The sequence below is a fragment of the Taeniopygia guttata genome, chromosome 8, assembly GCF_048771995.1.
Source record: "Taeniopygia guttata chromosome 8, bTaeGut7.mat, whole genome shotgun sequence".
NCBI lineage: Eukaryota > Metazoa > Chordata > Aves > Passeriformes > Estrildidae > Taeniopygia > Taeniopygia guttata.
The window spans coordinates 10,437,498-10,462,621 of NC_133033.1; the positions used below are offsets into that span (position 1 = coordinate 10,437,498).

General features: G+C 47.2%; 1 protein-coding gene across 12 annotated transcripts in view; it reads right to left on the reverse strand.

Annotated features, from left to right (window-relative positions):
• ST3GAL3 (ST3 beta-galactoside alpha-2,3-sialyltransferase 3) overlaps positions 1–18,484 on the reverse strand; it is a 180,324-nt gene extending 161,840 nt beyond the window's left edge. For 5 of the 12 annotated variants that reach the window (XR_012057133.1, XM_072932795.1, XM_072932797.1 and 2 more), the window contains exons 1-2: positions 10,597–10,728; positions 9,797–9,941 (exon numbers count right to left, since the gene is read on the reverse strand). Coding sequence is in view for 11 of the 12 variants with exons in the window: in XM_072932795.1 (XP_072788896.1) it covers positions 9,797–9,911 (115 nt within the window). In the remaining variant the exon portion in view is untranslated. Of the gene's footprint in view, positions 1–9,796; positions 9,942–10,355; positions 10,501–10,596; positions 10,729–12,215; positions 12,622–14,055; positions 15,096–15,303 lie in introns of those variants that run through there. The other 7 variants (XM_030278917.3, XM_072932793.1, XM_030278915.4 and 4 more) reach the window with 7 other exon arrangements.
• Positions 18,485–25,124: the final 6,640 nt, after the last annotated feature.

The window sequence follows — 25,124 nt, forward strand, 5'->3', positions numbered from 1 at the left end:
GAACCTGATAGAATTGTGTGAGGCAAGTCTCAAAAGGCTGAAAAGTCTCTGCAAGTAAATTCACAGTAATTAGGTTTCTAATTATACCCAGAGCATTAGTGACTGCTATGGTTAAAACAGCCTGAACTGTTTCGTTATTCCTCTCTTTCTGAAAGCTCAGTCTTTCATTGTTTGAGCAGAAATTCTGGAAGTTTAATCTGACTGAACATGTATGTTTTTTTTAAAGTTTAAACAGAAGAGAGTTTAAACTGAGAGTCCTGGTCTTTTGTATGGAGAGCAAAATTAAACTTTTCCACTATAAAAAAAAAATTACTCCTTTGTATTGAAGCAGCTAGAAAGCATGAATTACAGGGCCTTCAATGAGACAAATCTGAAGGCTGAAAAGCCCCAGCCCAGAACTCACAACATTTCAGGTTGCACACTTAGTTCTGTGCACTTGCACAGATGCATCTGAGGCAGTTTCTAGCAGCAACTCACAGCAGCCACATCGTGCCCTAATTACAGTGCCTACATCTCTCCACCAGCACTGCCGTGCAGACCATGCTTTGTTATCAGTACAGTGCTCTGAAATACCGCCTGTGTTTTTACAACCACCACAGGTGACCTCTCCCACAAGGAAGCAACTTCAACATATTGCTGCCCTCCTGAACTACAGACATAGAATGTGTAATTATAGGACAGCAAGTCTCATTTGGCCAGCTGGACTGAGATGAAAAAAACCTTGGGATCTTTATTCTATTCATAGCTCTGCCCTTGAGCTGCTGCATGACGTAGAAAAATTTGACTTTCCTGTGCCTCAGCTTCCTCTGCCTTTCTGAGTCAAGTCTATTCATCACCCTTCATCCTAAGAAATGTGCCTAAGTACATTTTTTTTATTAGTCTGGGCACAATTACAGCTGAGAAATAACATTTACATAGTATTTTATAGCTACTCTGAGATTGATTAACTTGTAACAAAGACAAATAGATGCAATTGCACTTATAAATTATTAACATTGCAACAGTAAGGGTAAGCCTTCAGAAGTAGGAAGTCATCAGCTACTTAACTGTTGCGAAAACTCAGCTCTTATCAATTTCTGTGCCATCTTTTTTTTCCACTACTTTTAAAGCATATATCTGTTCATAGTGCTTTGAAAGAAGATCATCCTTGAACCATGCACACTAATTGTAGCTATAAAAGAGATCAGTTAAACTTTTCTGTAGTTATTAACTCTTTTTGTTTTGTGAGTGATTAAGGGGTACACTTCCTGCACTGCTGCAGCTCTGATGACTCACATTTAATCAGCCTCCAAACACTGAAACTCACAGGGTAAGAACTGTGAAAAAGTGACATGCTGTAACAGAACCGAGTTAAAGTAGAAGTGATCCCAGTGGGATACGAAAGAAATTTTTTAAAAATGCATCTTTATAAGCACTTAAAAATGGAAATAGCTGATTTTAACATGTTCTGATTTTTTTTTTCATTTTTGGAACTGAGCAATGAATAATGCTAAATTCTGACCCTCAGAGATATACACTTCCTGGATTGTTGAGGCCTTTGGTTATGCAAAATACCAAGAACTGGTCAAGAAATATTCTGTAGTTTCTGTACCTGACTAGGATTTTGGCACTATCCTCACTCACTGTTACTCTCTCAGGAAAGCAATGAATACAAGAGCAATATAATCACCCAGTGCCATGAAGGAATAACCACTTGAAATCAGTTATCTCAGGTTCAGACATCTATTCAGGACATGCATGCACAATACAAATTACTTTTTGCTTGGATGCACAGTTACATTCCTTCTGAAATGTAGAGGAGATACATTATTCATAGAGAGCTATACCTCATGACCTAAGTGTACTTGTCCTTGCAAGTCATACTCAGGTTGTTTGGCTGCTTTATTGCCTCAGCCTGACACTGTGATGTAAACCCAGACTGCAATGACAAAAAATGAGATGTTATAGTGACAATGTTGACAGAAGATAACAAACTAGGAAAAATCTCCTCTAAAAATCATCCGTAAGTGTCACAGGCACAGTCAGAATCAGTACCAAGGCCACGCTCAGATCACAGCAGCAGCAGCTGTCCAACTTGAGGAATCACAAATTGCCTCCTTTGTCCCAATGTCAGTAGAACTGATTCTGTGAAACAGAATTGAAATGAGCATGGAAGGTGCCCAAAGCCAGCCCGTCTGTATCAAAGTCAACATGAGAAGTGCCATCTATTCTATCAAATGAGTGGTGGGGGGAGCTTCCATTGAGGTTGGCAATACCCTAATCACTGGAGCCAGTGCAGCAATGGTACAGGTGAGAGGTGGGGGGGATGCACGGTGAGGAGGAGGAGAGAACCACTCACTAACACGGATGACACAGCTCTCACAAGCAGGTATTGTTTCCAGCTGAACGAATTGCTAAGGGGTTCACAGTCAGCTGAGATGAATAAATCCTTTCACCTCTGAAAGCACTCAGCTGCAGAGCAATTGCTACCAGAGGTAAAGTGCTTTCACTGCAATGTACCTTTTCAGAATATGGAAAACTGCTGACTTTGACCTCTGGAAATCCATATCAGAGGACACAGCTTCGGCTGCATGTAAGACACTGAACACTGCTCCTTATCAATACTCCAAAGTGCACCCATCCAAAGTCACAGGAACATACCCTTCCCTATAATTTGTGGGGAGACCAGGGAGAAAATGCACAAGTTGAGCAAGCGAAACAAGTGAAACACTAAGGCTGAGGTCAACTGAGTGAAAGAAACAAAAATCACACTCTGTTTTAAACTGGGTAAGTTCCTCAATTGTACCCAGCACTAATAATACAAATGGAGAGAGGGAGAAATAGAAAGGGACTCAAACAACATCAAGACAGTCACTGTTAAGAGAAGCAAGAACAACTTACTTATTTCAAAATGCAAAACTAAGGTCCAGCTGTGAGCAGGGAGATGGAGACATATTCTTGGACTTTACTTTTTCATCTTCCTAAAAAGTCAGCACTTACCCAGAACTAAAACAGTAACCCAAAAGGGCCAAAACGAAGATAGTACAATTACAGTGTTACAGCCACCCCTCAAGCCACAACATGCTTAGGCTGCTATGCCCTTAATGACCTTCACCAAACCTGCTCCTTATATGCTCCTAAAGCCAGAAGAGTGTTGAGGGAGTTTCCTCCTCCGGAGAAATCCCAAGGACAAGGCATGTTATACTTGCTCCCTCTCTCAAGAACTCTGTCACGCATCATTTCCCAGTTCCCCTGCAGAGTTTTGTCCTGTACTGTTAATATTATAGCAGCACTCCAAATTCCTGGAGAGACAAGTGGGTCATAAAGTAATGCTGTGTATTCCACTAAATAAGCAGTAACTGATCGGAAAAAGATGAGGCACTTTTATTCCCCTATGTTCCTTGTCTGTCCTGTGAAGTGCTGCCTTCTAAAAGACAGAGAGGCACTCATGGATTTCTGAATTATGTTTTGAAGTCTCGTAAGTTCTGATTCACATTCACTGAGCAGACTGTCCCTTCTGTCCTGGTGGCACACAGGCAGCTGCTGCGGTGAGCCGGGCAGCAGCTCCGTGCGGTTACGTCCAACAGCCGCAGCAAGAGCAATCAGGAACACACACATCAGCTTCCAGCCAAGAGGGAAATAGCTGGCACAAGCACAGCTGTGAAAAATACTACCACAACTGAGTGTCCTGGAGCTGTTGGAGTTTAAGTTCAGCCATGCTCCCTTATTCTGGCAGGCTAAGAGGGAGCACAAAAGTAACTTGAGCAGTGACAATTTCTGGGCACCAAATCAGTTTTTTCCTGTGTTCTGCACAGATAAGATAATTATCCACCATAGTTAGTACATATAGCTTTAAGCTTCAAGTTGAACACAAGTGAAATACTTCAGCCCAATATGAGAAAAACTTAGAAAAGTTAAGCTACTTTACCAGACAACTCTTGTTTTAACTTCTATTTTTACATCTTTGTTTCTAATATTCACTGCTGTTTCAATAACATTACTTGCTATTTTTAGCATTTCAAAAAAGCATCACTGTGATTCTCAAATCCCTAAAGCATCTGAAAACTAGTAGAGATCTATAAAACTTTAGCTGGATCCATGTTATAAGAACTTTCTAAACATTTGTTCTCAATTTTGGTGCAGAAAGTACAGCACTAACACACACTACAGCTGAGTGGATGAAACAAACCTTGAAGTTACTAATAACTCAAACATTAAAGAATTCACAATAATCCATCTCAGTGCTGTACCCTGTCTCTCCCTACAAAGAAAAAAAAAAAAACAACAACAAAACAAACGAACAAACAAAAAAAAGCAACTGTTTCAGGAAGCTTAGTGCTGCACAATAAGTCTTTTTTTTAAAAAAGTAATGCCCACAAGGTTAGTCTCTCGGGCTTTCCAGCCTGAGAAGCAGAGGCAACAGCAATAAAGTCTACTTTAAAGAGTACACACACGCACCTCTAAAGCTAATGCCATAGATAGAGAGCAATTAAAATTGTTACCATCACCATTTGCTTGCTACCACTCACAACAGCACTGTAAGTGCATTGTCAAAAAATATCCTCGCTCAACCACCTAACCAACAATTCAGCCATCCCAGTTCAAACAACTTTCATCAGATTTATGCTCCCAGTGCCAAGCTGAGCTTGGCCTGGAGTTGTTTTTTCATAGGAGCACTACTGCATTCACATCTTCTGGCAAAGGCAAGTAGGACAGTCACAGCAGAACACAAAACCATTACGTGACTCTCTCCACAAAGAGGACAAGTTTGTCTCCATGGCCTAGTTGCGCACACACCAACTGAATATCTTTTCATCGGTTCTTCACTAAACAAAGGACAGAAGGAAGTCAGATGTCAGTGTACGTAAGATCCACTCCCTTGACGCAGAACAAATGACACTCCCAGTAGCCCAAGACTCAACAGCTGTACCCATCCATTCTGGATACCACCACACATCCATGAGCCACCTGAGAAAGAGTAAACGTTTTCCAAACCCTTGCAAGAAGATCCATTTCTTCAGTACATTGTTAGACCCTAATACAAGAATTGACAAAAGTACCATTTCACTTTTGAAAGAGATAAGCCAGTATTTATATTGATAATAAAGGTTTGATTGCTTTTGATTAATTCAGCTTTTTTTGCTGCATGACTGGTTTCCATGGAAATGCAAGCAGATTAAAAACCTGCAACCAGAAGTGAGTCAGTTTTGCCTGTTTATGTCTCCTCAGTTCCCTTGGAAACAGACATTAAAAAAAAAAAAAGGAGTAAAAAGGATAAGGGTCCTGAAATACCTTTGGAAAATCTCTTCCCAAAGCTTTATCTCTTTGGCTGCCTTGCAAGAATTAGAGTTGAAAATATCACAGAGCAACAGATGACAGTGACTTGATTTTTTCAACAACATCAAGAGAACATACCTGGAGATATTTCAAAAACCACATTCAAACTGACAAGCTCAAATTGTATTAACATGGGTTTTGGCAAAAGTACTTCATGCAGAGTATATATTTCTTTAAATGAGTTCAATGCTAATGCAGAAAGAAATACAATAGAGAACAAGAAAATAGCATCACACTGTCCTTGTCCCAAGTATACTTCAATACTTTTAGAAAGAGGGAAAAAGTAAAAGCTCACTTGGGGGAATGAGTCCAATATTTCCATTGCCAGGATGCTTTGTAATGGAATCATTCGTGCCTTACAACACATTCATTTGAAGCTGCAAAATCAGCTATACACATATCAGGTTAAGTAACTCCATCTCCCACCATACTTTTCACAGACAACAGTGCACCCTCCTACGAGCTGTATCTTCACACTGGTGCAGACAACACCTTCCTTCCTCCTCAGAGCCAAATGCATCGGGGAAGGAATAGCATGGGAAGTTACTAGGAAAGAGGCTGCATGTGTGTCTCAGACCTTCAAAGCCTGCTCCTATCACTACCATTACTATGCAAGAATTCCCCAACAACCAAGTGGCCAGAAACACAAAGAACAGCAGTACAATTATTTGCTCCTCTAAGTTCCTTCTAAAATGTTCAGGACAGCTAAAACTGATTACAAACTATTTATTTCCTTGTTTGTCTCCCACATCACATTATCAGTTCTATGTGCTCAGCACACCTCCGTACAACTCAACACTTCATCAGAGAGCTGTGGAATCCATTGTTACTGCCTGTCTGGGAAGAACGTGCAGGGACAGCGCACATCTCTTACCACTACTGTCAGAGACTGAAGCTGCATTACAAACATCAGGAAAGAGAAAAAGGAAATCTGTCCTAAACCCTGCTCATGTACTACCCACCATCACCCGAACTCAAGAGGCCTCCTGCATTCAGCATTACACCCCTTATTTTTGTACTTTGCTGCTGCTCTGAGAAGTAACATTCTGACACCAACAAGAAACAAGGCTTGGGGAAGAGAGCCAGTCATGATACTCACTAAAAGGATGAAAGAGAGGTAGCAATCACTGGAGGTTTATCTTGAATAGAAGAAGGAGTTGAACTTAATTCAATGTTAATTAGTTCACATTAGCCAAATTCAATCTATTCTTGTCACAGTAAAGATAAGCCTTTTAAAAATTTAATTATTTCCTATTCTCCTTTGTATTTTGGCAAGGTGCAGAGTCACACAAGAAGGAGAATAAGCTTGCAGTACTCACTAAGGCATCACTCAAGGAGGACAGATTTAACATTAAGTGGAGAACATTTAATGTTAAGAGAACATTAAGAGGAACACTGATATGTATCTTTCAGTCTATTTTGAAGTTTATCCTCCTTTCTTGTAAAGCTCAGGAGTACATATAAACAAAATAATTAGCTATTCATTTACTTTAGCACCTAAATACACAAACATCCAAGTGTTAAGTTTAGAAGACTAGTTTACACAGTAAACCACTTTACAGTTACCATTCAAATTATTCCATGACAATGATAAGCACAGGCATCTTCTAAAACATTAACTAAACAAACCGCACAAGCAGCAAATAAGCAGATGAAGTTTTTTTCCACCATGCTCTGCAACAAATTTTTTTATTTCCATTATTAAACATAGGTGTCAAGTTTACTAAAGCCAGTCTCTGAAGAGATTGCAAGGGTGTCAGGCGCTGGGATCAGCTTAGTTTCATACCTCCTCTAGCACAAAGAGCAGAACAAAGACAAATGTCACTGCTGAAGCTAGGGAGTCACTATTAAACAGATGAAAGGCACTGGTCACAAGAAAAAGAAAATAATTTAACAAAAAGATAACTCACACAAAATCAATAATCCTTGATTACTAAGAACCCCAAAATTAACACATCTGACTGAGTTTTGCCTTTGGGGACATCAGCATTATCATATCAATCTTAAGGAAATTTACAAGGTCACACAGTGCGTAGTAATTCAGGAAACAAAACCACAATGGTTACGCACCACCTATCTGGGGCACTTAAGTAAGCAAGGCTCCCCCTCAGCAAATACAAAGTATAATTGCCCCATTATACATTGTATCATATTACACAGTCTCAAGAAGGCCTATCATAGTTAAATAAGTAATTAAATCTGTCATTTGTTAACTTCCAAATGCTGATTTATAGAACATTATTTATTTAACATTAACTCTTAATATGATATTTCACAAAATGGGGTTTTATATTTCTACTTTATATTTGCATAAGTTCCTCCTGTGTTAAATTACATGATAAATAAATGGGGTTTGATGCATAAAAAAGTCTGAAGACCAACTGAAAACAGGTACCATCTTTACTGTTTCAAAAGTAACATCTGCCCCTTTACATTAGACTGCTGCTTATGCTTGTATTTCAAGGAACTTCATTCAAAATTTAAAATACAACCCACAAAAGTGTCTAGAAGGAATAACAGTACAGCTTAAGTCAATTGTGGCAACTGATAAAGAACAGTAAGCTAAATCCTCAAGTTAGCATCATTGCTTTGTACATGTTGAACAAGCTTAATGCAAGCACTGTAACTTCCAAGAATATATGAATGATACATTTTACACAAAAGATCAGAAAAAGGGAGACATCAAACCAAAGGTCTTTTATGTTACCTCACAGTGCTCCCTGTCAGAACATCCTGGGTACTCAAAAGCAGCCAATGCACTCAATAGAATCACTCTAACTGGGCTGCAACTTAGAGTCATCTTTCCAGGCAAAAGTATTCCACTTATAGAAATCCAAAGCATCTGCACACAGATATGCAACACTGCACTACAACCCAAAGTTACTACAAAACTTCCCACGAACTGACATAATGTAAAATAACAAACAGCACACAAAGCTAAAGGCACAAAATCCAAAGAGGATTGCAGAAAGTTAGAGCCCTCCCCAGCACCTTGGTGCGTAACACATAAACACATAGCTGCTTCTTCATTTGTAACAAAGATCACTCACAAGTTGTGGCATGAAAGTTTGTGGTGTTTTTGGTTTGTTTTTTTTTTTTTTTGCAGGTCTTGGGAAGTCAAACATGATTTCCTGGTGGCATGAAGGAAGTAAAGGATGGTAGGTGGTATCATTTCATAACAGATCATGCAATAGCAGATATGGAAAAACTGTTCTTTTAAACACAGCTGTACTTATTTTCATGCAGGAAGCATTTTCTACACCTTGTCAACAAAACTGCTACTCTGCAGAAACACATAATCAAGATTTTTAACTCCCTCTCTGAAGCACAAACCTGAAGAAAAAATCCCTGCTCAGAAAAACACTATGCATCTCCTTTTACAAATTTAGTTTTACAATACTTGTTCTAGTCCAAGGTACCTCAGTAGTTGCCCTGTCAAAATCTGTGCATCAGCACAAGTGTCATATCCAAGTCATCATCTGTCATCATACAAAACTTCTTAGGAACACATAACAACAGATTTGGAGCACACAGCGGTAGAAAAAATGCAAAGTTTAAGAAGCATTGCAGCAGAAACCTCTATCAGCATGCACAAAAACACAATACAGCAAAGAAGAAATTTGACCAGCGGCTTCTTGTCAGTTCTGGATCAGTGTTTTTCAGCTGCTGATCCAGGGAGCAACAGTCAGCTCTGAGACATCTGAAACAGCCTGTGGAACAGCTGCAAGGAAGGCTGGCTTGTGTTTTGGGCAGGAGGGGAGAGGAGGGAATTGTTTCCTTGTTTTTATATTTTCAATAAATAGGTCTTGCATGCAGGCAAAATCAACACAAACAAAAATAAGAGCAGCAACTGAGCAATCAAGCTTTAGCCTAATTTCATTGCAACTGTAACCTTCTATGGCCTCACAGCACAGTACAATCCTCAGATTGTATTCAATGAGGTCAGATGTCTCTTTGGGCTTAAAAAGGTCGAAAGACATCCTGTAGATGACAGATAGTTGGCAGATAATAACATGGAAGATAAATGGAAGATGAGGATTTCTGAAGGACAAAGTAAGAGGATGAGATAACCAGCATATATGTTACAGAAAGAAATTAAAATTCACCAGAGGGAAAAAACCAAACTTGTCTTAGATATCTTAAAATGCACAGAGGATTCAGGAAATAAAAGCCTCAACATACAAGCTCCTTATTTTGACAATTAAGAATCATAAACTAACAGGATATTCCAAGAACCAAGGTCTCTAGTACTAGATTTATAAAGCATGAACCTGCTTTTGTACCCAGTAATAAAAGTAAAGCCATAAAGAGCATTAGGTAGTCACAAATTCGACCCCTTAAGCATACTAAAAGCTCTAGCGTTTGAGTGGGCTTAGTCACATCCCTGTAATACTACTAAATCAGCACCATCTCACCACTTGCAACTATTTAACAGACGATTTAGGCAGCCCAGAAACAGTGTCACCGTTCCCCTACTTACTTGAATCCTCCCATCTGAGAAGGTGCAACTTCCAAGCAGAATAGTACAGAAATCCCAGTACCAGAAAAAGGCAGAGGGCTAGCAGCAGGTTACGCATAAACACCAAGAGTCCCATCTTCACATTAAATCTGCTCTTCTACATGACCTGAGAAAGAAAAACAGGTTGAGGCTGGAGCCACCTTCTTCAACGGGCATGCTCTCCAAAACATGCAATCCTATCCCCACCATAGCGCAGAGATCCCAAGCCGTGCTCCTCCACAAGATAAAACACAGCGTTCCCCAAAGCGTGTTAGCGAAACACGAACCACCCCAGTCAGCCGTCTGTCCTGGCCGTCACAGGGTCAGCGCCACGCTGTGACAGAGCACCAGCCCCGCTCCTGCCCACTTCACCCAGCGAGCCCAGCACGGCCCTGCCCGCCGAGGCCTGGCGAGCACCGCGTCCTGCCCACCCGCCCGGAGCGAACCCAGGCGCCGGGTGCCCTGCGGCCGGTCCCGGCTGGAGCCCCGCGGGGCCCCGGGCACGCCGCGCTGCGGGGACGCGCTGCCCTAGAGACGGTACCGGCACCCGGGGAGAAGGGCTCGCCGGGCCCGGGCAGGAGCGCAGCTGTCCGCCGGCTGACAGCTGCCAGCGGCCGGCTGGAGCCCGGCTATGAACGGGCAGCGGCGTCGCCACCGCCGGGCTGCCCCCGCCTCGCCGCGCTCCGCTACGGGCTACGCCTCGCCGTGCCCCGCCGGACCCCGCTCGGCGCTCCAGACGCTGTGAGCGGCCCTGCCCGCCCCCACCCCCGCCCCCTCCTCACCCGGCCGCCGCCGGCCCCGGGCGCTCGGCCGCCGGCTGCGCCCCCCGGGCGCGGGGCTGCGGGCGCCGCCATGCCGGGCGCGCCCAGCGGGACCCGCCGCCGCCGGGGGGCGCCGCGGCCGCCAATGGCGCGCCTGGGAGGGGCGGGGCCCGCCCGCATAGCGGCCGCTGCCGGCCAATGGGACGGCGCGGGGTCTCGCGCCTCGGCCAATCGCGGGAGGCGCCCGCAGCCAATGGCGCGCGGGCAGAGGGTCCCCGCCGGAGGAGCGCTGCGGCAGGGCGGCGGTGCGCGTGCGCAGAGCGCCCCCCAGGATCGGCGAGCGGCGCGGCAGCGCTCCCCCCTCACGGCCGCCGCCGGGCAGCGCTCCTCCTCCAGTCCCGGCGCCGGGCAGCGCTCCCCCCTCACGGCCGCCGCCGGGCAGCGCTCCCCCCTCACGGCCGCCGCCGGGCAGCGCTCCTCCTCCAGTCCCGGCGCCGCTCCCTAGGCACGCCGTGCCACCTCCAGAGCACTGCGGTGCCTCCGGACATGGCCCTGGGTGGCCCCTGCCGGCGCTGTACCTGCTGTGAGGCTCCGCATTGTCACCCCACAGCGCTACACCTCCCGCCAGCTGCGGCGCCTCAGCTCCTGCCCGGCCGCTGCTCTCCTGCAGCGACACGGCAGCGGCCGCCCTCCAGGCACTGCACCTCCCTTCAGGTGCTGCACTGCCCGACCGCCGAGCACAGCTCCCATGGCCTCTCAGCCCTGCCTCGCTCTGCACAGCCAAGCTGCAGCCACGACACGGCAACACAGCCCTGGGTTTGCTTCCACCACTGCCTCACGCAGCACCTGTCCCTACTGCACCGTGCAGCCACTGCCTGCACACTATCGCCTAGCTACTGCACACCCAACAAGGTCCTGCCCAGCCCCTGCATGGCTCTGCGCCACCTCCCCGGTGTGGCAGTCTCCACTGGACCACACCAGGCCGGGCGGCATGGACCTCCCCAGTTGCCATTCCACTGCGCAGCACAGCTCAGACAGTGCGGCTTCCATGCGCTTCCCGGTATGTTACAGTCTCCACTTTCTCACTGCACATCTGCCCTCTGAGCACAGCAGCACTGGGACCAGCCTGCAACGCAGTCTTCCCACAGCATTGCCCTCGTTCTTGCTGGCCCCACAGCCTTCTAATGCTCCTTAGGCAGAGGACAAGTGACAAACTCTAATATAAAGCCTCTCAGGGATAGAATGACAAAGGGAAATTATTAGTCGTGAAGGGGAAAGTCATTTGAAAGGAAAGAAACAGTGAGGAATAAACCTGCATCCTTAGTGACCAGCCTGCCTACGTGGGCGCTAGTGTGGCACCCACGCAGACAGGCTTCCAGAGCTACCACACTCCTCTGCAGAGACACAAGGGAGACACATGTCACACTGATACACCATTAGGTTTTTTGAATGCCAACAACAACTTCTAGATACAGCACAGGAGACCAACAGACTCATACAAGCACCTTGGTATCACTGGCACCAACATCCCCTTGAGGAGGTATGTGGAGAGGGGACACAACCACATTCATGCAGCCCTGTCTATCTGTAGATCTGCCCCCAAGCTACTGTTCCACCAACCCCCAGCTGGAAGGGCTGACCTGCTCAGGATGCTCGTTGCTCTGAAGGCAGCTTCCTTCCCTCCAGCTTCACAGCAAGCTGGCAGCCAGGGCTGGTGCAGGCAGCTTTCTCCTATGGCCCCAGCTCTGCTGCTGGGCTCATTTCTTCCAGCAACTCCACCAACTCCTGTGCCACATTATGTCTGGCTGGAGCCCAGTTTTACTTCACAAATGCTTGCTTTATGCCTGCTCCTCTCTTCATCCCTCCATCTGCGTAAGCTGGGTCTCATCTCCCTGCCTCAACCGCCCTTGTCCCTGTGACACAGAGCTGCTGCACTGCCTGCTGCCACTGCGCCACATCTGCTCCAGCTGTCCCCAGGCTTCACCTAAACCGCCCCCGTACCGCATTTGAACCCCGCGGTGTGTGGGCACAGCAGGTGATCTGATTTCAGCGATGAGATAAGCAGGGACCTACAGCACGAAGCCAAATAGCTACAAGTCTGGGGCTTGCTCCTGAGCCCGTGTTTGTCACTCAGGAAACTCTAACCCCGTTATCAGGTGTCAGTGTGCTGCTAAGAGCCCAGGATGAAGTCACCCTTCTTCTCAGCCTGGAAAAAACTCAGAAGGCGAGCGCTGTGCATCTTGGAAAATCAGGTACCAGCGCCTGGCAGCTGTTTGTTGGCCATGAGATGAATTAAGGCAATGATTAGTGGCGTGATTTGGTTCAAGTAGCAGGACTTTAGTCTGAACATGTTCCTACTTAGCTTACACATTTCATTTGCAGGCAGATGTCAAGCTGGATGTTGCTAGGAGATAGACAGCAGGGGAATAATTAAGTCTGATTAAATCCTATCATATTGCTGTGCTGTTTTCCAGAATGCTCTGGAGCTTTTTAAAGCCAAACTGACCAAATGATCAGGCAAGTGATCTAGCCCATCCTGCTCAACAAAACCCACCTGCAGCAAACCAACTGAGCTTGTAGCTACCCATGTGTCTGCAGAGAATTTTCTACAGCAGCACTGGCCATGATCTGGAGAAAAAAGGCTCTGGCAGAGGGCATAGGTGGTAGCTGCATTAGCAGGTAGCATAAAATAGTTAGGGCTGGTCACTGCTTGGAGCAGGCAGCGAGGGGTCCTACCCTTGTGTCCCTGCATCAATGCTGCAGAGACACTCATGTTGGACTAAGCATGACTTGGACACACCAGCATGACCATAAGCCCTTCTTCTGAAAGGAGCCACCTGAGGCATGCCAGAATTGCTCTGCAAATTCCCCTCATGTGCATGAGGAAATGCTGAGCAACATCTTTTCCCACCAGTAAATTAAGTTAGGCTGTAACTATCTGCATAACATGCCAAATACACACATCAGCCTCCAGGCTTCCTTCATAGAGACTTGTAATCTAATTTTGTTTCTTTACCCTATAAAAATTACTGTTCTAATACACTGTAATCCTTCTCCCCAAATGAAACATCATCAAATCAGACCAAATACTAATTAATGCAATATTTTATGATTAATTATATACCACTATATACCACAGCAAAGATCTCTTTCAATAAGGGCTAGACAGAGATTACCTCTGCTGATGCACAGGCTCAAGGAATGCAATCTGGGCTGTAAGACACTTGTAGTTTGTCTTATCTCTCAGACCAAACTTGTTTCGTCTCACACAGTCATTAAGTATTATTCTTAAATGCAGACTCTGAACGTGATCAGACTGTGGAGAACACTTTACATATGTGGTGCTCTGGCTACTTCAAGAACAGAAATGTTAAACAGCATCAGCACCAGGCCTACACAAAACAGGTTAAAACAATCTGAACTTGGCTCAAAAATTCTTCCACCCTCCAGATGTTTTCAACAGCAAAGAATCACACTTACCACTTTGGGAGCAAGTAAACACCTGGAGCTGCCTGATTGCCTCCCCAAGTGCTCTGCCTGACTGGACCAGTTTTCCAAGGATCTTCCTCACATGAAGTGACCCAATGGGCCTGCCTGGCAGGTGGCTGTGCAAGTGCAAGCCCCTGGCCAGCACCCTGCTCAGCAGTTCATCTCCTTGCAGCAATTCCAATACTCTATGTTTGGTTCACTCATAGTTTCCAAGAAAGGAGGTAGGCTTGAATTAAAGACTCCCACTTTTCTGGGTCTGTTTCAGGAGTCCCTCACCCTCATGTTAGGAAGAGCATCCCACCTTCCTGTGTCTGGCTTCAGCTTGCAGACATACAATTTTATTCTGCCTTCTGCTTGATTAAAGATCCTTTCAGAGGCTGGCATATTCTCTTTGTGACACTACACATATGCTGCAAGCAACCCCCCTCTCATCCATCTTTCTGAAAAGCTAAATATACTGAGTTGCTTAATTCTCTTTCTGCCAGCCTTTTCCTCCCACCCTCAAGCCGTTTTTTGCCTTTCTGCTCTATAGAGCCTCTCTGATTTTCCTGAATCCTTTTCAAGATATAGAATCCCACAATGAGCATCCCTAATGCTTTGACACAGGGATTTAATCTGCTTTTCCTATGTTCTGTCTTAAAAGGCTGCATTAGTCCTTTCTACCATAGCATCAGGATAAACATTCAGGCAGGATCCTCTCGAATCTTTTCCAGACCCCCTGCTGGCAGGTTAGAACCACCTGTATCTCAGCAGCACATCCAGGGACTGATGAATAGAGTTTGCTGGTTGGAGACACCTCCACTCCCACACACCTCTCTCCCTTACTCCCTTGTCCTAGAATCATAAATGTCATGATTACCACGTTTGGGGGGGTTAGGGAGCTGAGCTTGGCAGGCCTTAGGAAGATTTGCTGAGCTGTCCAGGAGCAAATATCCTGCTCCCAGTAGGTTACTGCACCATGAAAGAGAGGAGAGCACAGAAGCAAGCAGTGCCTGCTGGCATGCAGGCTGGTTTGACTGTCTGGGAGATATTTTGCAATGCCTGTTAATATTTTACCCATTCTGTCCAGAGTGACAATGGTCACTGTAGAATCTGTGCACTGACTAGTTACCAGGCTGCACACCATGAACACAACCTCTTAAAAATAATAGGCTATGTGATGATTCCATCTTTAATTCTACTCCTTAAGAAACCAGCTAAAATAACCTCCCCCCCAGCAGCCTCCCCAGTGAAACCTACCTGAGATCTGGGAGTGAAATAGGGAGTCTTGCTCAGCCCAGGTGTCATCACTGGATATCACAGTGCATTTCTTCATGCCAGTGCTGCAGGAACCTTAAATGAGTCCAGCTCCAGCTGTGGCCATGCTGCCTCTCTGAAGCCAGGAGTGCTGTCCTTGAGTTTCTGAGATGATTGCTGAATAAATGTGAATTTCAGGGACGCTTGGAACTGTGATGGCCACGAACCTTAATGGGTTCATCTTGAGCTCTCCAGACAGGCATTACCCAATTCCCATTCATACCATAAAAATACCTGGAAGAGTCAGGTGAAGCAGGCAGGCACCATCCAGCCACTGCCACCTCTCAAACAGGAATGGGAGGAGTGACTCCATCTCACATGCTGTCACAGAGAGGAGGGAATTTGGCAAAGCAGTGGCACAAGAAGAGGCTGCAGCTCCCCAAACCAGGCACACTCATGCTACAGGCCCAAGTAATTTGCAAACAATTTGATGATTTAACCACAGACTCTCCCAAATACATGTGTTAATTTTTAATCCTGGTAGGAGGCCAGCATAAACTAAAAGGCCAAAGCAATGGGCAGAAAACTGGCAGAGAGCCCCAGACTACCACTGGGTAGGTGAAAGCACAGCTAAGGGCATCCCAAGGCTGTTATGCAGGGAAACTCCTTCCTAGGCAAAATAAAGTTCTGGGTGCTGAGAGTAGGAGCATTTATAGAGAACACTTTGCCTTCTCCACTGCTTTCAGTAATGCTGCAGGATGTTAATTAAAAGTATGTATTATAAAGAATTAATAAGACTCAAGTAGATTAACAACTACACATATTTACAGCTACATTCTGATATCTGTCAGTGAGCCAAGGCTTAATGGGGAGATTTAACAACAGGAAGCCTACCTAGACCCCCAGTGACCCTGGTCCAGTGCCATTTAATAGGTCTTAATATCAACAATCTGGATGACAAGATGAAGGCTTACATTTGGGGCTGATTAAACACTGAATGCTGCTTGCTGCTACAACATGAGCTGAATGGCCTGGGTAAATTATAACAGCCCCCAGCACAATGATGGGCTGCAAAGGAAGGTTCTTGGGAATGGAGAAGACAGGCTGTACTGCAGGGTGGAGAATCCCCCTGAAAGTGGGGGTGGAAAGTGAAAATAAGGAAAAAAGCTGCCAAAGAGCTGTCCCTACACATGACTGTTACCCATGAACCTGCAACACAGTACCCTGGCTCTGAGAGCCGTGAGTCAGAGGGGCATGGAGGGGACTTCCAAGCAGAGCTACAGGTCTGGCAAAGCCAACTTGATGTCCAATCCAGCTATCAAAACTTCAGGCACAGAAATCCCAAGGAGCAGCAACACCACCACAAAAAAGAAGCTAAGGGTTGGAAATGCGACAAATAAGGCTGCACAGGATATGAGGAGTACAAGCTACTTCACTGCTCCAGGAGAGGGTCTCCTCACAGCCAGAGGGTACAGAGTACTGCTTTAGGCGGAAGGAAATGCAGAAGCCAAAGGTGAGAAGTTGAAGATGGGAAAATCTCAAGCCTGGAATTAAGTACAGCACAGTCACTGAAGGCTGCAGAGGCAGTCATCCTTACCATGAAGCAGCTTACAAAATAAGTTCAGATCTCAACTAGATCTCAACAAGTTTAAGGTCTCAAAATTTTTTGACATCTGTAGCTCAGGCATGAAGAAGAGATGCTGCATGGACATGCTTGCTATTTTGCCCTGACCTGTAAGCACCCCTCCTGATCTCCTGTACAAACAGCTCCAGCAGCACAAGGGAGGCCAGGACTGATTCCTGCAAGCCAGAGAAGGCAGTGGAGAAGGTGCAGAGGGCTCTGCCTGAGGACAGTTTTGCTCACCTGCTCTTCCAGCTCATGCACGTCTTTCTAAAAACAGGCACAACAGCCTGAGCTGGCTCTGTGGCATTACACTACCTGCAGCAGTGCTCATTGCCAGCCCTTGACCCAGGGAATGTCTAATTTCCAGCCTGGAGCTTTAATTACTTGCACTGGAGCAATCCCTTGTGCACCTTAAGCTGGTCTGCTATCGTGATAGGGCCACTAGCCATGGGCTCCTCTTTTCATCCTGTTCAGCCTGAACCTCCTCTCCATTGCTCCATGGTGAACTGGAGCCTCTGAACCCAAGTAATGCACCAACAACCTTCATATACAACACAGCGACAAACTGTTACTCACACTTGTTTGAAGAAACACACATGCGTAAGTGAGCTGATGCCAAAACCCACAGCATAAGCACAGCAGCACAAGTACCCAAGTCAGTGCCCACTTCAGGTTTACAAACCTTCCCCATTTGTGTCACTCAGGTCTCTTCCCCATGTGCCCAAAGGAAATGGTCAGCAACGCTGCCTTTGGTAAGCAACTCCCAGGGCATGCCCTGTCTGCAGAGCCACAGGCTGCACCCCTGTGGGTGACTGCCCCTCTCAAAACCCCGCGATGCACCAAGGGACATCAACACCTCCCAGGGTGCAGGGCCATGAGCCCAGAGAGATGCTCTTGAAGCATCCTACCTCCCACACATCTGAGACCAGGGCAAGCATAATGCTTAGGAAAGAGATCAAAGAGATGGGAAGTAGCCAGGGCAAGGAGAAGCAAGAGGAAGATAAAGCACCAGGCACCTCAAATGATGCCAGTCACTGGAAGGTGGTGGGAGGAAGTGCTGGTGCTACTAGTGGAGGTGCTTCCTAGTTGGCCATGAGAACAGCTACCTGGCCTAGGGCACTGGGTTGGTAGGGCAGCTAACAGCTGAGGTAGCCCTGCCATGTCCCAGTGCCTTTCTTCCCCACTCCTGAGTGCTGAGGCTTATCTGCTCCATCTTGACAAAAGGAAGAAAAGAGAGGAGTCACCGAGCATGTCACATGCCATAGGAGCTGTGTGAGAGTGTGCAGGGGCTGTGGGCTCAATTTGCCCTGCCCTGACCCCTGTGCTCCAGGATGTGGCCAAGCGTTTTGTGCTCTGCAGGACATAAACATGCTCGGTTTTGGAGATTCAGCATTTGTGACAACTTGTGCATTCCTGCAGCTGCTTTGCATAACAGGGAGAAAGGCCTCTGGGTGCTCTGTTTGCTGGCAGGATGTGGATGTGGGCTAATAGCAGCCATGAAGAGGCAGCTGCCAGCCACAGGCAGGGGACACAGACAGAAGGGTGATGCTGAAACACCTCAACACCAACCCCCACCCCCCATCCGAGTACATCACTTGAAGTCACACAAATCTATGTTGGTATGAGTGAGAACAGGACTAAGGGGACACTGGATCCTTGCGTAGTAAGTGGGATCCTAAACAGTGAATGTACAGAGCTGCCAGCCAATGGAGGACTTTGCCTCTGTCCCAGCAGACATGGGGGACCAGCCAGGCCAGCAGGTCCTTGTTTTCGGTTGTAGCCCACCCCACCCAGCCACAAGAAGGTGGGGACAAAGCTCCACCTCTGCAACGAAGCTTTTCCACCCTGCTCCATGGGAACCAACTTCCTATGCTACAGCCGAGGGAATGTGAACTTTCTGCAGCCACAGCTATGCTGGGGGATGCTGTCAGATCCACAGGGTCAGGCAGAAGCAGCTGCTCAGGGCTGGAGCTTTCCAGGTATCAGTAGCCAGTTGAGGGAGGTTTGCGCCTGCAGCTGAACTGGTCCTTCCAATGAAGGGATGGGGTAAGACAAACACAGTGAGGTGTTGGTATCAGTGACACTCTTCCCAATAGATTGGCTCCTGGTGGATGGGGTACATTAGCACCACTGCTTTCTGCAGTCACCCAGACAAGTCCTGTGTTCAGAATCCAGCACCTACAACCCACCCGGGTTGGCATTTGAGCCCTGGTGTGAAGCTGGGTAGGGCAGCCTGCTCCAGCCCAGCCCAGCTTCCCTCTAACCTAACCACAGACCTTGTGTAGGACAGCTCTCCCCTCTGCCAGCACCCACAACACAGTCATAGCTTGGCAATGTCACCTCCCAGCAGCACTGTGTCATTGTGTGTGTGTCCAGGGCATTGGGGACCTGTTTCATGCAAGGCCTCCCCCCAGCAGTGCTGAGGGACCCGCTTCAGACAAGCCTGGCCACAGGAGACAGCCTTGTGCCCCAGATCTCCTGTCCTCCATCAACTCACCCCAGCCACCTCCAAATCACTGCTGCTTCCGCTCCACCAGTTGCAGTCCCACACAGGGCTCTGATGAAAGGGGAAGCTCATATATCTTCTTCCACAGAATTTTCCAATAAGCCTCAGGCCCTGCAGAAAAGCCAAACTCCTCAGCTGAAATGGCTCCCCAGTTCTGTGACAGCAAGTGACCCTGTGCAAGCCTGTCACTGCCATGCTTCAGTCCTACAGTTTGATATTCTTCCTTTTTCTTCACAAGCCAGGAAATACCCTTAACATCAAGAGCCAGTGAGACCTGGGGAATTCATAAAGCTGCTCTCTCAAAAGCAGTGAAGCTGAACAAGTTCAGCTGAACAAGTTCAAGTTCAGGATGGTGGTATCCTGCACCAGTAGCTGCTCCCAGCAAGCCCAGAGCCACAGCACCTGGTCAGTGCTGCCTTCCCTGGGGGAAGGGAAGCTTCTCCATTGCACCAGGTGGCTGCAGCTGGGAGAGGCATCCCATGGTCTGGATGTGGAGTGAGCCTGTCATCTCTCCCTCATCAGCACAGCCAGGCCTAAAAATATCCCAGAGTAGGCTGATGGTGGTTGTGCTACTGTCTCCATTATGCAGATGAAAATGGCTGGTCCATGCCAGAGTGCCTGGGAAGCACCAGCTCCTCTGCCCTGCACTGGCACAGGATCTTGGGATCCTGTGCTGTGCTGCAGAAATCTCCATAGGCGAGAGGTGCTAGGGACAGACCACGGCACAGAGCATCCAGTCAGGCACAGCATCACTGCTAGGGATATCCTGGTCAGGGCAGACAGCTCCATAGGCTTTGTCCCTCCGGGATGCATGGGACTGAGCATGGTGGGGAAGAGGGGAATGGAGTTTCACAGCTCTCTGCCATGAACTCTGAACAGTAATGAAATGGGGAGCTGCCCAGGCAGCACATGATGAGTCAGAAGTGCACCCAGGCAGCTGAACTGACAGCACTGTGTGTGCAAGCATAAGAGTACACGGAGCTAGAGGACAAGTTAGCAGAGCAGCCAGAGCATGAGTGGGATGAACCCTCAGCCAGCCCACAGGAAGAGCCAGAGAAGCACAAGAGCAAGGGGCCAAATTTACAGCTTGGTGAGGAAGAGAGCTGGCTGGCTTTGTACCCTGCAACATGCTGCCAAAAAGCAAAGCTGCCAGCTCCTCCCTTCCCACCCCTGCACATCCCAAATCCACAGGGTGTGACAGCACAGCTGCTGACGCTGAGCCTCGGGCAATCGCTCACCCAATAAACCTGACCGAGTGGGAAAAGCAGCAGAGACTGCTGGAGAAGTCAGGAAGGATGTAGCAGCTCCTGTAGGAATGGCTTACAGAATAATATCATGAATCCAGCACCAGAGATTCTGGCTCTGATATAGACTCTTGGCTGGAAGGCAGAGTCTGATTTCATTCCAGCCTCAGAGGTGTCCCCACGATGTCACAATCACCCTTGACCACAAACCTGAAGTGCTGTTTACTCACCCTCACCGCATGGTGTGCTCTCCTCAGATCCCGGGCCAGCAGGGCAAGCCCCCTGCACAACTAAACCTCTCCTGGAACAGTGACCCAGCATCAAGGCCACACTGGCTGGGCAGCACTTCCCAGAGGCACATGCTCCAAGCACGGACCTGTCACACCTCTCCCTGCACGAGACTGTTGGCAGCTCCCACAGCCTGCATGGAGCTGTTGCCTGGGATCAGAGCCCTGAGCAATCTCACCTGCTTGTAGGGCTGGAGGAGAGGTTGTGCTGGGAGAGCAGTGAGCCCAAAACACCATATGGCCCAGCCATAGGCAGGCATCTGCTCACTGGGAAGTGGAAAGTCTACTTCAGCAGGTACCAGGCACCTCTCCAAAAAGGCTGCACAAGGGCTCTTCTGTCCAGTGGCTTCTGGAGGAAGGATTCTCTAGGCAGGCTCCAGCCTGCCTGGAGAGGGGGCAAGGATCTGCTGTGAGAGGTGATGACAGTCCAGCCCCTAGGATCACCCTCATAGTCCTAGCCCTGCACTCCCTGTGGGAATGATCTGCGCAGCCTCCACACAGCCAGTGCACTACTGGAGGCTGCTTCTTTGCAGCGTGTGCACAGAAGGCAAAAGGACTGATCCAGATCCCACAGGTCTGCCCCCACCAGATGACAGTGGAGGACACACGCAGGCAGGAGGGATCCTGGGCAGCCGTCTCAGCCAGCATCGTCCAGGGTAGCAGTGAACACACCAGGCTCCTGGGGAAAGACCTCCCCAGCACACTGTGCCAGTGCAATGCCCCACACAGGCAACAGTCCAGCCCAGAATAGGCAGGGCAGTGGGGCAGGAGAGACCTCACTACACTGGGCTGGAACCCCTTAAAAGGGCTCCTCTCGAGAAGGTGAGGAGCAAGAAGCCCTGCCTCGTGTACTGGCCCATCAGGTGCTGACGTGCCTGGCTCCCAGCCCACCAGCTTGGAGTCACGCAGCTCCCATGAACGCTGTCTTTCTTCTCCCGGCTGCAAAGCCCTTGGCGGCCCCTCACCCGCTTCAACTGGGGAGGGAGAAGAGCCAAGAACTCTTTTTCTGTCCTTTCCCCTTACCAGGCTCTGCATATGCTGAGGGCCCAAGTTGGGGGTCTCCCTGCTGGTGACAGCACTGCAGACCTCTGCTCCCAGAGGAGTCACCCTCCAACCAGTGAGGAAAAGCAGGGTTGGCTCCAGCCCCACTGTGTGGACAACTGAGGGTCCAAACAGGATTCCCTGTGCTACCTCTGCAAATGAAAGAGAGAATGGCAGAATATGAGCATTTACACTTCTGCCAGTCCCTGTGGAGACCAGCAGTTAAACAGTGTTTGGAAACATCTATCCAGCTGGAACTGGGAAGGCTAGAGAGGATTCAGGACAGACCCATCTCTGGCTGCCAACACAACTGCTCTCTTCATCCTGCGCTGGCTCTGCTGGGCCTGGACAAGCAAAGCTGTGTTCCTGCTGCAGAGCCAAGTAGCCTGGGCAGCCATCCACCACAGGCAGCCACAGTTCCAAACCACATGGGCTGCTCAGCCCTTTGGTGTAGCCACTTCCTATCACCAGTTTCCTTGCTCTTCTGCATCACATCACTCCTGGAAAACTCCAGTTTTCCATGGAACTGTCTGCAAGTTAACTGCTCCTCTGTACCTGCAGCCCATCAGCACCCACCACCCACACCAAAGGCATCCATGCACACTATCCTGCACCCAATACACTGTCATTTCTTTTTAATTGCTTGGGGCTATCACGAAGGAAGTTTGAGTTAACCCCTACTTACTGTGAGGATAGGCAAGAACATTAGCCCAAACGTTGCAGAGATACTGTATTCAAGACAAGCAGTAGCACTTAAGGAAATGAGAGTCCAAGCATATGAACTAGTATCAGCTCATTCACAATCATCTGATCCTCATGTCTGAAATTCTCTGGAGGTCCATGGGTACAACATACTGCCATGCCTCCCTACATTCAGCAAGACTGTGGGATTAAGTCACTATACTTGAAGTAGTTTGCTTTGATCTATAGCACACTTATTGAGCTGTAAAGACAAGTTTGCTCCTAACTCCATATGGAGGATTTCAGCCTGGATATGAAAACCAGCCGCCCACCTTGCCTACAGCCTGTGAGGAGGCAGCTCTTCCTTCAGCTAGCAGTGTGGATAACAGCGAGAGCATCCCAGTTCCTGGGGTGTTGGGCAGCATGAGGGGCCCACGCTGCCAGGCAGTAACTCACGGGAGGTAGAAGAGCCCAGGCAGCAGACCTATTTAATTTCTCTCCTGCATGATGTACTGAAGGTGTTCACAGCCACTAGAACCATTCATAACAGTGAGAACATTTCCTAAACACAAAATTCCAGGCCAAAGACACCTCTTCCCGGGCTCTCCTATCTCACTCAGTTCTGTTTCAAAATCAACATGCATACTATACCATTTAAATCTTTTTCAGTACCCTCCCACATACTTCCCTCATTTGCTAGGTGCTGTCAGAACTGTTTTGATGCTGATGTTGTCACATTACTCATGCTGCAGCAAGGAGGATGTGGCAGTGCTTCTGCATGGATCTGCCACAGCTCCATGAAAAGATGGCAATCAGGTGAATGTTTCCCATTTCTCTGGAGACCATTCTGGTGAGGTCAAAGGTAACTGCAGATACACACCCTCAGCTATACTCATCACTGGAACCAAGCAACAAATGCTGCCTGGAGTGTTGTGCTCTTCATTCATCCAAGGGAGAAATCTAAAGCCGTTCAACAGCTCTAACAGCAATGTTGAAAAATGAAGACTGATTATGGGAAAAGAGGAAAAAGGCTTATTGGCTATTAGCAAATACAACAATATTGTTGTTCATGTTCAACTGAAAATACTACACGCTTTACACTAATCTAAAAGCCCACACTGAAAGGCTTTGTATAGTATCTACAAATTTGTCACGGAAAAGGAGCCATTATCATTTTCCCCAAACTACAAAAGCTGGCTATAGGAATACCTGGCACATTAGGTTTCAAAGATATGAACTCAAATAACACCACAATAAGCAAATTCCTCAAGGTTACTGATACAACAAGTGTATCACCAAAAATCCCTGAGCTAGAGTAGAAGAATCTCCTTTACCTGACTGCCAATTCAGCAGGTCTCAACCAGCACTGTGAAATTCAAGAGTCAACACCAAAACAAAGAACAGAGCTGTCTGAGACTGCGCCCAGGTAAGATTTTCTGATGACTCCTCTTCTGACACTCTCAGCTAAAAAAGGGGATCTAAGGCAACTCAGTTCTTGCTGTACATGTCTCAGCTCTGTGTTTCAATGAGGAGAGATGATTCTGTGGTTCCATCCCTGTTCTAGTTAAACAACCAAGCCCGACTGGGTCTTTAAATAACAGAACTCCACTCAGGTCTTTGAAAGACACCTGAGAACTCACTACATAACCATTAAGGAGATAAATATTAGAAAAGAATAATGCTAATAGAAAAATTAGAAGCATGATGAGATTTTCCAAGTCCCACTGCTTTAGTTCTTAAATTAGTTTACAGATTGTCTTTTTTGAAATTAGATTTATTTCTTGAGGAAACTGAAAACAACATACAGGCTACCAGTCTTGATTTCACCCCATGTTTCATTAAAAAACAAACACAACTGCAGACATGTCAGACAACAGGAGCCCAGTTAAAGAATGGAAGAACAGAGATGCATTAGAAGCCTTAGGATAAGTGACTATGCTCCTCAAATAGTGCAGGATCAATTCAACCCAGCTAAAAACACCATAAAGAGAGAGAAGAAGCAAGGAGAATGGGTCCTACTACTGACAGTACGGTGTCTGGTAATCTGAGAAGCCTGCTGATAGAAAAGAGGTCTCCTAGAAGTCCAGCCACAGGTAGAAACACTACTGCAATCAGGTGCTTTACAAAGACTATAGTGAACTTTTAAAATGTTACGAAAAGTTATCACTGACTTGTGAAGCTCATCCTGAATTAAGGGCAAGCCACTATTTGTTTATACAAAAATAGCTCCTCGTGGGTCCAACCTGAACCAGTCACAGATGGAAGCCTCATGAAAAATGAAGAGGTCTACTGACTGCAGCACCACATGCAATGGACCCAACAAAGGGCCGCCAGAGTGCACACTGAGCATGATTTTATGCTGAACATACTCAAGAAACACCTGACTAGCTGATAATCTTGCAGGCCCTCACCCTCACTGGAATGATGCTGTAAAAAAGATA